The sequence below is a fragment of the Myotis lucifugus genome, unplaced genomic scaffold (genome assembly GCF_000147115.1).
Source record: "Myotis lucifugus unplaced genomic scaffold, Myoluc2.0 scaffold_122, whole genome shotgun sequence".
Taxonomy (NCBI): Eukaryota; Metazoa; Chordata; class Mammalia; order Chiroptera; family Vespertilionidae; genus Myotis; species Myotis lucifugus.
The window spans coordinates 511,744-526,320 of NW_005871170.1; the positions used below are offsets into that span (position 1 = coordinate 511,744).

At 40.2% G+C, this 14,577-nt stretch overlaps 1 protein-coding gene across 1 annotated transcript; it reads right to left on the minus strand.

Moving 5' to 3' along the window:
• Positions 1-12,060: 12,060 nt before the first annotated feature.
• On the minus strand, positions 12,061-12,783 carry HDGFL1 (HDGF like 1). Its single transcript, XM_006093752.1, has one exon. It carries the CDS (start codon positions 12,781-12,783, stop codon positions 12,061-12,063), a length of 723 nt encoding a protein of 240 aa, XP_006093814.1.
• Between the last annotated feature and the right edge of the window lie 1,794 nt (positions 12,784-14,577).

Consider the following 14,577-nt stretch of genomic DNA (forward strand, 5'->3'; position numbering starts at 1 on the left):
TTTTCCTCTGCAGTAATAAGTGCTAATCTATAGTTTTCAGTAATTCTCTTGTATAAATTTCCAAAGTAAATTTATCACATACTACCATGAGGGAAAAAAATACTGTTTACTATTGTTGTTTTAGAAATGTAAATGCATTTTATCACAAGGAAAGCTAGGGCTCTCAAAAATCATTTTTTAAAAATTTAAACACTTGCTATTATGTTACTGAGAAATTTGTCAAGAGAAATGTGTTCTTCTTGAATAAGAAGGCATAATTTTACATAAAAATACCTCTGTGGCTGATTCCCAAAATTTTCTCAATGAGTGTTTCTGGTGAGTTAACCTGGAAATGCTGGTACAATCACTTGATAAGACATGATGAGGCAGGGCACAGAGCCAGAGCTGAGTTGCCGACCAAGAGACATCAGGGAGATGTGCCCCTGGCCAGATGTCAGAATCATTCCTGAACTATACAAAATCTGATATGTTTTATTTCAAAAAAAATTTCCTAGATCCCCTTTTCTACTTTTTTAAAAAAAATGACAATTCTACTTTTTTTCTATTTATCTTTAGCTTCATTTGCTTATGATTATAACTGTTTGTCAACTAAAGGAGATTTTAGAAGGTTGATTATATGAAGAAAAAGCAAAGTTGTATTTTTCATATAGTTCATAAGGTGTATAGATGTTATCCAAATGAAAATAATTCATATATGTTTCAATAAGTCTGCTTCATCTTAGACTCTAGAATTTATGGACTGAAGCTACTAGTTGAGATGATCACAAATTACCCTATTCAATGTGAGACTTCCATTAATTTGCTATGCCACCAATGTTTCCAGTTGCACTGCTAAATGATTTTATCCCCATGAAATATCATCTTTATATATTCCAGTTGCACTGCTAAATGACTTTGTCCCCTGAAATAGCATCTTTATATATTTTTAGAAAGCAAGCCTACAAATCAAGGAGATCGTGGCTGACTATCAATACCTTCTTTAAGACAATAAAATAACCCCTGAAATGGGACTTAGGTAAGAAGAAACTAGCTTACATATCTAGGTGCCATTTCCTAGGTTAACTAAGCCAACACTGACTGAGACAAAGCCATAGAATTTGCTTCCTTAATAAGTTTTCCTTGCGTATGCAATGTTTAGGCAATTCTGTGTTGATTTTCTTTAGTAAAATAAAAGTTGCTGTCTTTGAAACACCACAAGCAATATCTTTCATTTAGTCATTTACCCTTTATTAATCTATTAGGCTTTTATTTCATGCCTACTAAGTCCTAGTACACATTTTTAAATGTTAGAAATGTATTTCAATTTATAGCTATATCAATGTAGCTGAAATCTCAAGGAGACTGACCCTCACAGAGGAAGGCGAGAAGAGTCACCTAATATTTGATGCATTTTATCAGGCTTCTGGAGCACAGCAAGGAGCCAGGGTCTTTGGTGACTGACTGCATGTATAATGAGCAGGGCAGCAAGGTTAAAAAGACAGCCACACAGCTACAATGAATTCAGCAAACGACACCTCACTAACACAATTTTTTTAAAAGACTGAATTCTGAGCTACCTTGAACCACTATACCAGGCTCTTTCTAATTACTAGCAATGACAAGTCTGCCCTCTCAGCTGCAGCTGGATGCCCCAGGCATCTTTGTAGCAAAACCAACAAATGATTGGAATACTATGATTTAAACTCAAAACCAAAGCACAGTTGGAGATTTTTTCACAAGGCTGTTTGAAAGTCTTGTGTCTAGTGTTTGTAAGATCATAGAAGACAGGGAAGGACATCACAAGGTCACATCTACATCTCATATAGAAAGAATAAAATGGCTTTCTAATCCATTTACTGTAGCTCACAATCTAGGGGACAAGAGGGGATGAATAGTATGGTCCTGTGTGCAAAGACCGCACTAGTGACCTCAAATAGCCTGGTATGAATAATGGCCATGTTAGTGGGAGGTAGTGGCAGCAGCAGCAATACACCACTGTCTTTCCTCATGAGCCAGAGAGAAAAAGTGTGGGAAGAGCGGCCCTGCAGATATATGCTACCCTGATGATTTTTGTGATATAATTCTTGGGGGCATCTATTTATTTGAACAGCCAACACAGCTCTTCAAGTGTAGCAGAAGGCACCTTGTCATTAACCATCTGTGGTGTGGGGTGTGTTTGTTTTCAAAATTTATAAATATGTGGTATTTATCCTGATCCCACAAGATCAGAAAAAAATGATTAAATATACAGCTTTTGGCAATGAAGTTTCTCTTTGACTCTCGGTGAAAACACACCCGTCAAGCTACACTCTCGGTGCAAAGGTTTGGGGGCCATTGTTGTCCGCCATTTTTAACCTGTTCATTATTATGTACTTTCAGATTTGAGGGAACCTCTTTAACCAGTTCATGGGGTGAGCAAAGTCAAAGGGTCAGAGTACTGTTCTCCTCCATGGTGTAATATATATTTCTGGGAGCTGATAAGGTGATACTTTCTGAAGGAAGTGATGGAGGGAGGTAGAATATGTATTGTTTTTATTTTTTGTCCCATACTGAGCACTTAAAATATCATTTTTATCATTTCTCTCTCTCTCTCTTTTTAACCCACAGAGTCAGAAACATTGCAGAATATTTGCACTGATATATATCTGCTTAGCATTCAAACATTTATATCAACACGATTAAAATATGTTGAGATGTCCAGTGCTCAGACAGTCATAAAAAATATGAGATGGTAGATACTCAGCTATCTCATTAACTAATGTGGCCCAAACAGCCCTTTTCTGACTCACCGAGGGACCTTGACGTGAATTTTTTTCCATGGCTGTGACATTCAGACCTAATGGCAATGACTGCTAACAGGTAAGCAGTTGTTAGGAATGCCAATTACGTGAAAATAGCAAAAATATTGGTTTTCTCTATAGCGAGAAAGGAGGTTTTTAACTTACCTTAAACTCTTCTCATTGCACATACTTTTTTAAAAGAGTTTTTAATTGCGTTTTAGAGAGAGAGGAAGGAAGAGGGAGAGAGAAACATCAATATGAAAGCAAAATATCAATTGCACCACAACCAGGACATGTTCCCTAATCAGGAATCGAACCGGCAATCTTTCGGTGCAAGGGATCATGTCCAACCAACTGAATAACACTGACTGGGGACTCATTGCACTTTCTATACTCTCATCCAACCCTTATATTGTTCATCCAAAAAAAAAGATCATTTCAAGTTATGTCTTACAAAACCCCAGAATTACTGGTAACAAGACCTCTCCTTGGGAAATTGAATAGAATATAGAACCCTGGAAATATATTTAATTTATATCTATTATATCAACTCCTAGCTCCACTCCTGCTGCAAACCAGTTCAGATTCTGGGCCAGAAAAAAAATGGAGAAGGCTTTAAATGGCAAAAATCACTTAACACTAACAAGAAATTCAGCCCAGTGTATACTTATGACCTTGATAATTAAAACAAAAAATTGTCTTTAAAATATTCCCCACCTGCACATACATACTATTCTCCTTAAACACACTCCAATATGAATTACTCAGTTTGCATTCGGAGATATTATCTTATAAAGATCGGGGTGGGGAGCTGTTCGGGCAATTATACCCACCCTACAAACCTTCAACTATAGGCATGTAATAACATGCCTCGTGAATACTCCATCAGGCTGATTTGGCATCCAACCCCTACCATAACTTAGATCTTACATGAAACTTATCTCACACATGCACATACTCTCAGAATACTGTTAACATATATCTACATTGTCATTTCATTAACGTAAGCTAATTGATAAAAAAGGATGATTCTTTGTAAAGTGCTCTGCTAGGTACTGCAGAAGATATGGAAAATTCCAGGGCCCTTATGGTTGAATATTTTCTATTTGGGGAGAGAAAAAAGCACATAAAATGTTAAATAGCATAAAGATAAAATCTAGGTTGACACCAGAGTGAGGAAAATACCACATGGATGTGTATGATAAATTGAAAAATAAGTGGTATTGAGCAATGATTCTCATTTCGAATAATATAGGATTTGTGTGTCCTCTGTGCTTTGAGGTGTGCCACGTGTAATATATTATCAATTATAAGTATTTGAGTTCGTGGATTAATTATATTTTCACAATTATATTGATTCAAGATAATCTTTATAAGAATGCCACTCTATTTGCTTATATTCTGATGTGATGATTTGAAGGGCAGGAAGAGGTCAAGCCCTCACTGACCTATTCAACCCTACACAGCACCTATCTGCCTCTCTCCTGCCCTCCTTACCTTTCTTTATGTTTCCCAAGACATTTTTAACCTTCTAACATACAATATAATTTTCTTATTTATTAAGTTTGTTCTTAATTGCCTTTCTCTACCTGCTAAAATGGAGGCACCAAGAAGCCAGGTACTTAGTTTATATTGTTTACTGATATATCTCAAGCCCCTGGAATAATATCAAGCAGATAGTAAGCACTCAATAAATGGGTGCTATTGTGACGGTTTTTCTGCACACGTATAGGAATGTTTACTGGCATGAAAGTCTTTGGGATCTTTTTCTATAGATTCAACAACTGAGAACCATTAGCATAGGTAATAGTGCTAAGAATTCACAGGACAGAAATATTTTGTTCTGTTTATACAGCTTAATTTGAAATGACCCATAGAGTTCCTGAGAACTATGTTTATTTTCTATAACACCCTGATATTAATGCATTCCACATTTATCATTCTCTTCATTCGCTGTCTACTTGTCTGTTTTCCCCCATAGAACACAAGCTTCTTGAGGGTAGATAGCTTGTCTGTCATATTTACTGCTCTGTCCCCAGTGCTCTCAGCAGGCCCTGGTACAATACCGTCATACACACTTACTTGTAGCAAGAATGCTTTCTCCTCCTGCAACTTTAACAAATCAAAAACTGTGAAATCTAAGTTGTTATTAGGTTTCTAACAATTCAGCAGATTTAAATTTCTAAAAGAAAAAAAAATGTGACTCTCATACAATGTAATAGTTACTCTTGTCTTTTCCTATTTTTGCTTTTGTTTTAAAAGGAGTTTTGTCGTCAAAGTATTCCCAATAAGTGCTATGTCCCATGGTATAAACAGGGATGACAAAAAATAAATAAATAAATAAATAAAGCCAGACGTTGCTAGTTGATGGTAATGAAGCTCAGGCTGAAATACAGACCCTGCTGAGGAGAGGCATGTGAAGAAACTGCACCAAGGGAAGGACTAATGATTGACAAATTTTGAGCACCAGAAGAATCACAAGTGAAACGGAAAAAGCCAGTCTTGTTGACAAGTGAAGAGCAGTGAGAAAGGAGCTGAGCGGAACATATTTTTTAATGAAGTGTTAAGTAGATCTCCAAGAGAGGTGGATAATGACTGTGATGAAGAGCTGGCCAGGGTGTGAAAAAAAAAAAAGTAAAATTAAGTGACACTTGGTAAATCACAGGAGAATGTGAAACCTGAGAGATCTTCTGGAAAGAATGGCCAATCCCTTGTAACACTCCAATGCCTTTTAGTAATCGAATTGGGCAGCTCATTAAAATTATGTGTGAACAGATAGGTACCTTGGCAAAAAGGCAAGGGAGCCAAGATATAACTAGAGCAATACAGTTACTATTTCTGCAGTTGAAAAATATCAGGAATATGAGGTATTCAAGGAGATGCGTTTAAGAAATACACTTTGGAAACCAGTGAGTGGATCCTAGGGAAATAACAGGAGCTATGAAACTGGCCTTAGGAGGGATGAGTCATGCCAAAGAGGAATCTTTTAAATTGGATAAGTTCGCATAAAATAACTCAGCTAACAGTGAGGGAATTTAAAGAAGCTATTTGAAAAAATAATATGAGGAAATGGGAGGATATGATTTCTGTTTTTTCTCTGTGTATGAGTAAACTAAATATAGAATTGCCATATACATCACAACCAAGGAGCTTCTTAGAATTTGGCAGAGCTGACCAGTGTTTTCCTAAATAAAAATGATAGTTGGGCTCTAATTATTTCAAATGCTATGGTTAGTACTCTGGACTACATTGAAGGGAAGCGAATTTATATGTAAATAATGACTATTTTGCGTGGGGCACTATGTTTGACATTTTCACGTATATGAGCTCATTTGCTTCTCACAACAAACCTGTCACATAAAAGTCACTATCACAACTTTTAGTTGAGGGAAACTGAGATTGCACTTCCACTAAATAGTGGAACCAGAATTTAAATCTGAGTTTAGCTGCCTCCAAAGCCAGATGCCACCAAGCTGCTTCCTGCATTAAAGGGAGTTGTTAATGAAGTATAAAATTATTCAACAGAAATATAATTTAAGGAGCTAGAAATTATGTTTAATTTCTTAATGCACACTTGGATTCAGATGAGGACCTTGGATAATTTTTTTAAATATATTTTATTAATTTTTTACAGAGAGGAAGGGAGAGGGATAGAGAGTTAGAAACATCGATGAGAGCGAAACACCGATCAGCTGCCTCCTGCACACTCCCTACTGGGGATGTGCCCACAACCAAGGTACATGGCCTTGACTGGAATCGAACCTGGGACCCTTGAGTCCACAGGCCGATGCTCTATCCACTGAGCCAAACCGGTCAGGGCGGACCTTGGATAATTTGATTTATCCTCCTTAGGCTCCTGTCTTGCTAAGGTATGTTAGCAAGACCCTTATCTGTATATAATTTTTAATATCTTATGTAGTAAATGGTATGCACTCATTTAAAAAATCCTTAGGTTCATCTTACTGTATTTTACTAAATATGACAAAATTCCACAAATTTTCCTCTGAGGGCTGGAATAAAGGAGGAGCAAGAGAATGTAGTCATTCATTCATCCATTTATTAATCACCATTTATTGATTGCTTAACATGAACCTAGCACTTTGCTAGGTTCTTAGAATAAGCAAAAATGATCATACTTCCTATCTACATAGAATGTAGGTTGGGTGATCAACCTGTTGGTTGATACAAACTAGTAAAGAGATTTTACTGGTTTACTAGTTTACTATGAGTAAATGTTATTTAGGGGAAATGAGGTCTTATTAGAACATTTTGGAGGGATACCTAATTCTGATGTAGTAATTTTGAGGATGCTTCATCAAAGGAAAAGAGAATGAAGTTTTCTAGAAGAAAGAAGAGCATGTATCAAAGTGAGAAAATGCAACTTACCAAATGACCCTTACTCCTCAGGCACTGACCACACAGCAAAACCAAAAGTAGGTGAAGTTCTTTTTCCACTGTCCCCATGCCAAAGAAGTGGTCATTCCAACTACAACTGCCCTTGATAAACATGCCCCCGGCTGCCTCTGGCCATCCAGAGCCTTTGCCCTGATATTTTCTTTGTGTCCTCTGGCATTCTCAAGACCACTTCAGTGAACTTGAAGATTACATGTAAAATCAGACTGCCAAGGGAAAAAAAATCTCTTGTCAGAATCAATCTAAAAACCACTTAGGAGGTCTCTATTTTAGAGTTCTCAAAATTTAATATGGTCAATTTTTCCACCAGGAGAGGGAAATATAACTGTTTACATATAAGCCAAATAGTTGGCTTGTGAGATTGGGGCCATATTGTGTGGTGAATAGATGTTGTTCTTTAAATACATTAAATTTTGAGAAATGTCTACACCAAGTGAGGTATCTACACCACAAGAGGCTGTAGGAATGACAGATCCAAATTCTCCTTGACATACTAACAGTTTATTATTGTAAATTTTGGGCTGAATGGTCAATACATGACTCCTGTATGAAGAAGACAGTAACCAGAATGTTCTCTTGCTTACCTGGGGACCTTATTGGTTCAACTAAGACAGTGACTAAAATAGTGGGAAAATCTGGGTGAAATAAAAAGCATTTCCTTGGCATCAGAGAACACTTTCTCTGGGTCTGTGAGAACTGTCAATTGCTTTTCAAGTCACTTAATTTATGAAGTTAATTACATGAACACAAAATCACCCAAATCTGCATATGTCATTAGGCCATGGGCCAGTTTACACTGCCTCCCTGTTTTCACAATCAGGATGAATTCAGAATCACATATGGCTTTTATTACAGAACTATGAGTATAAAGAGTATTTGATAACAGACTTTCAAGCATTTCGAAAACAAATATATTGTGTTATTATGGCATGTTTTGGAAATTGGGATAAAATATTAATGAAACATAATTTTCTTTCTATTCCAGCCTAGTAGAAGAGCAAAAAATTAACAGGAAATTAGAATATAATCACTTTGAGCATAGAATGGTGCAGGAACACATAGGGCTGACTCTCACCTTGAGTAGTTAGACAAGCCCAGGATAGGCAGTTTTCTAAATGCAAGGAACAGCATGTGTGTGTAGCATGTGTAGCAGAAGTTTTTCTTTGACAAGAGTGTTGACAACTAACTGAATAGAAAATGCCCTATGAACCCTGAATATATACTATATTTTCAGGAAACATAAAATGGAGGTATAAGCCACAAAGAAATCACACCTTTGATGAGAGTTTGCAGAACTGGTGAGAACTAAAAGAAAGAAACAAAATTTACAACCCTCAGTGGCATCTTAGTGCCTTGCCAAAATGATGTAATCAGTGATGTTTGTGTGCAATATCAAATACTTCGAAAGCCTTACAGAAACCAGATGTTAAATATGTCTGCAAATCATTGACAATGTGATGAGCACACATTTACATGGAACGCTTAAACAAGATCTTCCAAACACTCATGAACACATTTGAATACCCACAACACAGCCTCAGCAAAAGGCTGAGCAGTGCTCTTTGTTCAGTAAGGTAACTATTTATTGATCAGTAATTTTGTCACTGAGGCATATGCTCTTTAGAAGAAGACAAAGGATAGCATTGAAATTATGGGGAATTTTATGCAACCAAAGACATTTTAGAAAACAGCATCTTTTTCAGTCCGTACAAAAACATCTCTTGGCCACCAAAGCATACAAATAGTGCCTACTGCCCAGAAGAAGAGGGCTGAGAGTACAGATTTTTCCATGTTTAATTTTGCTTGTTAACTCTGCATATCATCCTTTAGATGTACTTTATTAGTCTGATTACCATTTTCATTGCCATATTAGAGTCACTAAGAAGGCAAATGTGTGTGATGTTCTCTAATAAACACCACTCTTTGTATCCCCAACATCAAAAACAAAAAAGGAAAAATACAGAGAGACAGACTCAAATGGTAGTAATTTCATTTTCTATCTTTCAGTTTATTGAATCATTTCAGAAGATGTGCCTCCATAAAAACCTTATCAAAATCATGTGCTTGCCTATGGCAAATAAACCATTCCACATTCAGACTTCCTATAGTCACATACTTCTTGAAAAATTCTGATGTGCAAGTCTCCTCATCATTTCGCCAAGTCACTTAATGACAAAACAATTGTCAGTTGCCTCAAATAGTTATTTCACATACCTACTAGCAATATTTGTTAATATATTCTTTAAGATATAAATTTCTAAATGTTCACTTGAAAATAGCAGAGAATCAGTACTACCACTTTATTTAGTGGGAAGCAATACAATAATAAAACAAAGCACCTATGATATAGAATGAGAAAGACCTGCCTTTGAATCTTGGTTTGTTTACTGCTGTCTGACTTCGGGAAAATACTTAACATCTCTGATTTTCAGCTTCTGCAGCTTTAAAATAGAGATAACTGTACTTAATTGGGTAGTTGTATTAATATATTACATGTAGAATATAGTATACTGCCTGGCTCAGAGACTAAATATAAGTAACTCTCAGAGTTACTTATTTGTTATGAATGCTAAAATAGGAAAAAAATTCTGATTTCATGGTTAGTACTTTTTTGAATGTGAAATTCAGGGGACAAAGCTTAGGCTTGGCTCAGTAAAATTTGTATTTGAATCCTGAGTGTTCTGTGAAGTGCAAGAAAGCCACTTAACTTTCTTTGAACCAGAGCTACTTCCAGTGGGAAATTTGAGTACTAATGCCTATCTTGCCAGATTATTACAAAGACTAACTGAAAACAGCTATTGGATAGTAATAGCACCTAGTATGCAATAGCAGTTGACAAATAAGGCATCATTTGATTTGCAGTCCTTGGAGTAAAATAATTCCATCTTATACAGAGATGGAGAAATAGGATTGTCTTCAGTTGCCTATCCTGCTGTTTAGTCATGGCCTGGCATGTTCTGTGAGAAGGACTCCAATATTTACTAAGCCTCTGCATGCATGCAGTGTTGATGAGTGCAGAAACTGGAACCCAGCATGTGATTATCATTAAGTATATTGAAACATCCCCAGATACTCACACAAAGCCACTGCAAAGACAAAATGTCCTGCAGATACTATATATTTTAAGAACTGGAAACATAAAGTTACTGCTTTTTTCATGTAATAAGTGTTATAGGAAAGAAACTAGTAGTGAAATCTGAAAAAGCAACAACTAAAAGAAAGTCAAATCCTCTTACCCTTATTCACCAGATCTGTTGTTTGGCAAAGCACATAGACTATTATTTTCTCATTTACTTACCATTCAAATATTTTGTAACTTGTTTCAATTCATTCTAATCAGTGGCAGTGACTATGCTAGATGGTGCGAGGAATAGAGATCTTAAGATAATACAGGTTTATCAAAGGTGATTCTAAAGTATCCCTGTATAGCCCTGGCTTGGTGCATCAGTTGGTTGGAATGTTGTCCCATAAGCAAAAAGGCTGCAGGTTTGATTCTCAGTCAGGGCATATACCCAAGTCGCAGGTTCAGTCCCCAGATGGGACACATACAGAAGGCAACCAAACAATATTTTGATGTTTTTCTCTCTCTCTCTCCCCCCTTCCTCTCTCTTTCTAAAATCAATAGAGAAACATATCCTCAGGTGAGGACTTAAAAATAAAGTATTTTTACATAGGATATATAGAAACTAAGAGGAGCATTAATTTAAGGGCCAATTCTTCAGAAACCAAAGAAACCAGACCTGAGATTTGTTTTAACGTAATCAAAGAGCTTTATTTTCTAGAACAGAAATACTTCAGATCTAAACTTCCATCGCTAGTCAACAATTTTTCATCAGAGCCCAAGGTAGAAGACTGGGGGTGGAAGAGATAAAAAGGGCATAGAGAGACCACCAGGAACAGGTGAAGAGGGGTCACTTATTTCTCCTTCTTCTCAATAGGTTACATATCAGGCCTGGTGGCAGGTTGGGAAATGTGGATGGGAAATTACACTGCAAACAACAAAGCCTTAACTACAAAAAGAATGGCATCAAACCCTGAAAAAAAAGGGGAACCTCCTAGCTCATCTAAGAGAGCGGGGTAGCAATGGAAGAGTTAGGAGCCTCATGGAGGTATACCCAGGGGTAGTTCTTAATTAAAAAAAATATATATATTTCCTTTTATTAAAAATGTGTCCTAAACTATGTGCCTTGTCGTATATGCCTATAGGATGGTCTTGAGGTTGTAGGGAAGGCTGGCCAAGGGTCTTCCCAGAACCACCCAAGTGGTCTTAGAGATCTAAATGGGGCTAGATGTTCCTCACCATTCCCATCCCAGAAGCTGGGCAAAGCAAAGCCTTCCAATTTTACAAACAACTTGGGGACCCCCCCAAATAATTTTATGAAAAACTACAATGTAAGAACTCCCTGGGTCAGTGAAAAATACTCCCCGACAAGCTGTCCAGTAGGGATGGGAGACGTGGACAGGAACTCGGGAAGACGGCGCTCCCCTGCCACCATCCACCCCCCACCAAAGTTCCAGGATTGCTCCCTCCAGGCCTCTGAAGTCCGCCTTGCTCTTCATCCTCTTCCCTTCCACTCCTGCTGGATCCCTGCGCAGAGGTCCCGAATGTCGGGGGGAGAGATGGGTGCTGGGAGGTGGGAATGGTTCAGGCCAGCAGGAAGACAGATGGCCTCATCGCATCCCAGGGCGCAGGGGCCCCACTCAGATCCCAGGGGCAGGGGGCAGAGGTGAGCGGGTGGCCTGCCCATCCAGCCATCCAGGTCAACCTCACAGGCCGGGGTGTGGGAGGGGGGAGAGGAGGGGGCAGGGCTGGGGAGGCGGTCTCAGTTCACGGCCCCTGAAGAGGCCGCGGTGGGGACGGGGAGGGGGCTCTTGTTGACTCTGGTGACTACAGGCTCTCGTGGTCTCCATCACCCGGGACCTCAGCCTCCCCTCCCAACTCGGTAGCCTCTTCCTGCAGCTCCCCGTCTTCCTGCGGCGGCCCCCAGGCGGGGCCCTGCTCCAACGACTCCACCAACACGGGCCTTGCAGCCTCGCAGGCAGCTTCCACTTCCGCTTCCGCCTCCGCCCCCGCGGCCACCGCCTCCTCGCCTTCCAGATCGGCCTCCTTGGGGCGTTTGAGGACGTCCTCCAGCAGGTCCTCGGCGCTCCGCTTCAGGGGCCCCATCTCCTCTCGCTTCCAGGGCCCCATCTCCTCCCGCTTCCGGGCCGGCTCTTCCACGCGCAGCTCCCCGTTCTCGTCGCCGCCGCGGGGGCCGCCCTTCTGGGCCTCACCGGCCTCGGAGGCGTTGGGCGGAGGCCCCTCGGCGTTGCTCTTCTCGAGGGGGCCCTGGTCGTCGCAGGCCTGGATGGTGGGGTTGTTCTCGATCTCCCACAGCCCCTCGCTGAAGCCCCTCCTCTTGTTGGGCTTACCGAACTTCTCCTTGCACTCGGCGTACGGGAAGAGGTGTTTGGGGCCCAGGAGGGCCGTCTCGTGGGTCCCGAAGAAGAACACTTGATAGCGGTTGTGTTCGGCCATGTGCTCGATCCTGGCGGGCCAGTGCGCGTAGCCCTTGAGTTTGGCGAACACCAAGTCCCCGCTCTGGTATTTGGGAGAGCAGTAATCCGACATGGCGGTGAGCGGACCGGCCCTGATGGTGGTGGCGGCCGGGAGGAGAAGCCGGAGACGAGCATGCGCGTCAGGCAGCCGCTGAGCTCGGGGTCGCGCGCACCCTGGAGGGCGCTGCCTGCGCCTGCGCATGCGCGGCGGCCTCCCTTGTGCCTTCTGCAGGGCCCTGTGTGCACCTGCGCATGCGCTGCAGCCTCCCTGGCAGGGAGGAGATTCTAGTCTGAACAGGGCGTTCTCTAGGAGACGCAAAGCCCACTGGCCCGGCCTCGGCCTCGGCCTCGTGGTTCCTCGAATGACACAGTGAATCGCTCAGATGTCCCTGGCGGTTGTGCCGACGGTGGAGGCCCCGTGCTGATCGGTCTCGAGGCCACGCGGTTGCATGGTTGACTGGGTGTCCGAGTGTCCTCGAGATGAGACACTGGTGAGACAATGCAATATGACTTGCTTTGGCCTTGTGGCCCCTGATCACGACAGAAAACTCAACTCCTGTCTCAGGAGCCGCAGATGAGATGGCCGGGTCGGTGCTTTCTTTTGTTTTCTGATTTCCTAACACTGGAGCCTGCACGGGGGCTCGAGAACAGTGGAGATCTGGCAAAGGGAGAGTCAGCAATATTTTTAGGATGTATAGGCTGCCCATCTGTTGGTACGTATAGCACTTTTGGGGGTGGGGGTGTCACAAAATGTATATAGCAGCATTATATACAACCAGCCATATCAAAATTTCCTGTTTTACATGGGAATTTTACATTGGATGTGGCACATGGATTTCATCCTTTCAGCAATTCTTGCATATTGTAAAATGTAAGACTATAGCTAGAACATATGCTATCAGGTGCTCTCAGTATCTTCCTACAAGAGAAGAAAATTGGGTTCATTATGCTTAAGAATTTAGAGATCTGCTCCTATCAGATATTCTGTTGGTAACTAGAAAGAACTTCCTAGGGGGATACAGACTAAAAAAGTATGTTAGCTAGAAGACTATTTTAAGAAGACACTTTTCTCTGGATTAATATACTTTAAACTGTTATTTATGGGAGTTTCAATGTAACTTCAGCTATTATACAACTTTCTACATTTTTTTGAGTCCTACTAGCTAGCCTGTGAACGTGCACTCTGAAACCTAGCCAAATTTATCCTAACAGTACTCTAGCTATTACGACAAAGTCTTTTCAATAATAATCATTTAACTAGACACATGTCCTTTCCTGGTGTAACTAACAGTGGCCAGTGGAGAATTTGAATCATTAACCCACTTCAATACAAATCAAATTTGTTTCCATTTTGGATCAGTCGTTTTTCCTCTGGGTGTTGGAGACCTGCACTAGGCAAAAGAAGTTACCTTCTCCCAACAAGTCAAAACAAATATGATGCACTTTGATAATTCTAAACAAGTTCTTTTAGCTTTTTGTCAAGCCACCTTATTAGGATGCTTATCTGCTCACAAATATCTAGTTTTACCAATTATGTAATGCCAACAAGGTATCAACAATTCATTCACAAATCAACATTCTGCTACAAAGGTGAATCTGACACATTGCCTCCTCTTGATTTCTTAAGGAAAGTGCGAGAAAATTAGACATGTTCAATAGCTGTAGGAGAATATAGGAAACCATGGGCAGTTATGGAGCCCATAGTAGGAAGTGGAGTTTCTGTAAATAGAGGTTTTCCTGCATGTGGTCTGTATTCTCAGCCCTAAGTAGGCTGCACTAATGCACAAATCATGTAAAATTGGTCAAGGAGAAAAAAGTCTGGCTAGACAGCATGTCCAGAAAGGCTACATAATTATGCCATCAGCTC

What these genes read in the sequence shown, in the direction of transcription:
- HDGFL1 (XM_006093752.1), bottom strand. Translation starts at nt 12,783, where the DNA reads ATGTCGGATTACTGCTCTCCCAAATACCAGAGCGGGGACTTGGTGTTC.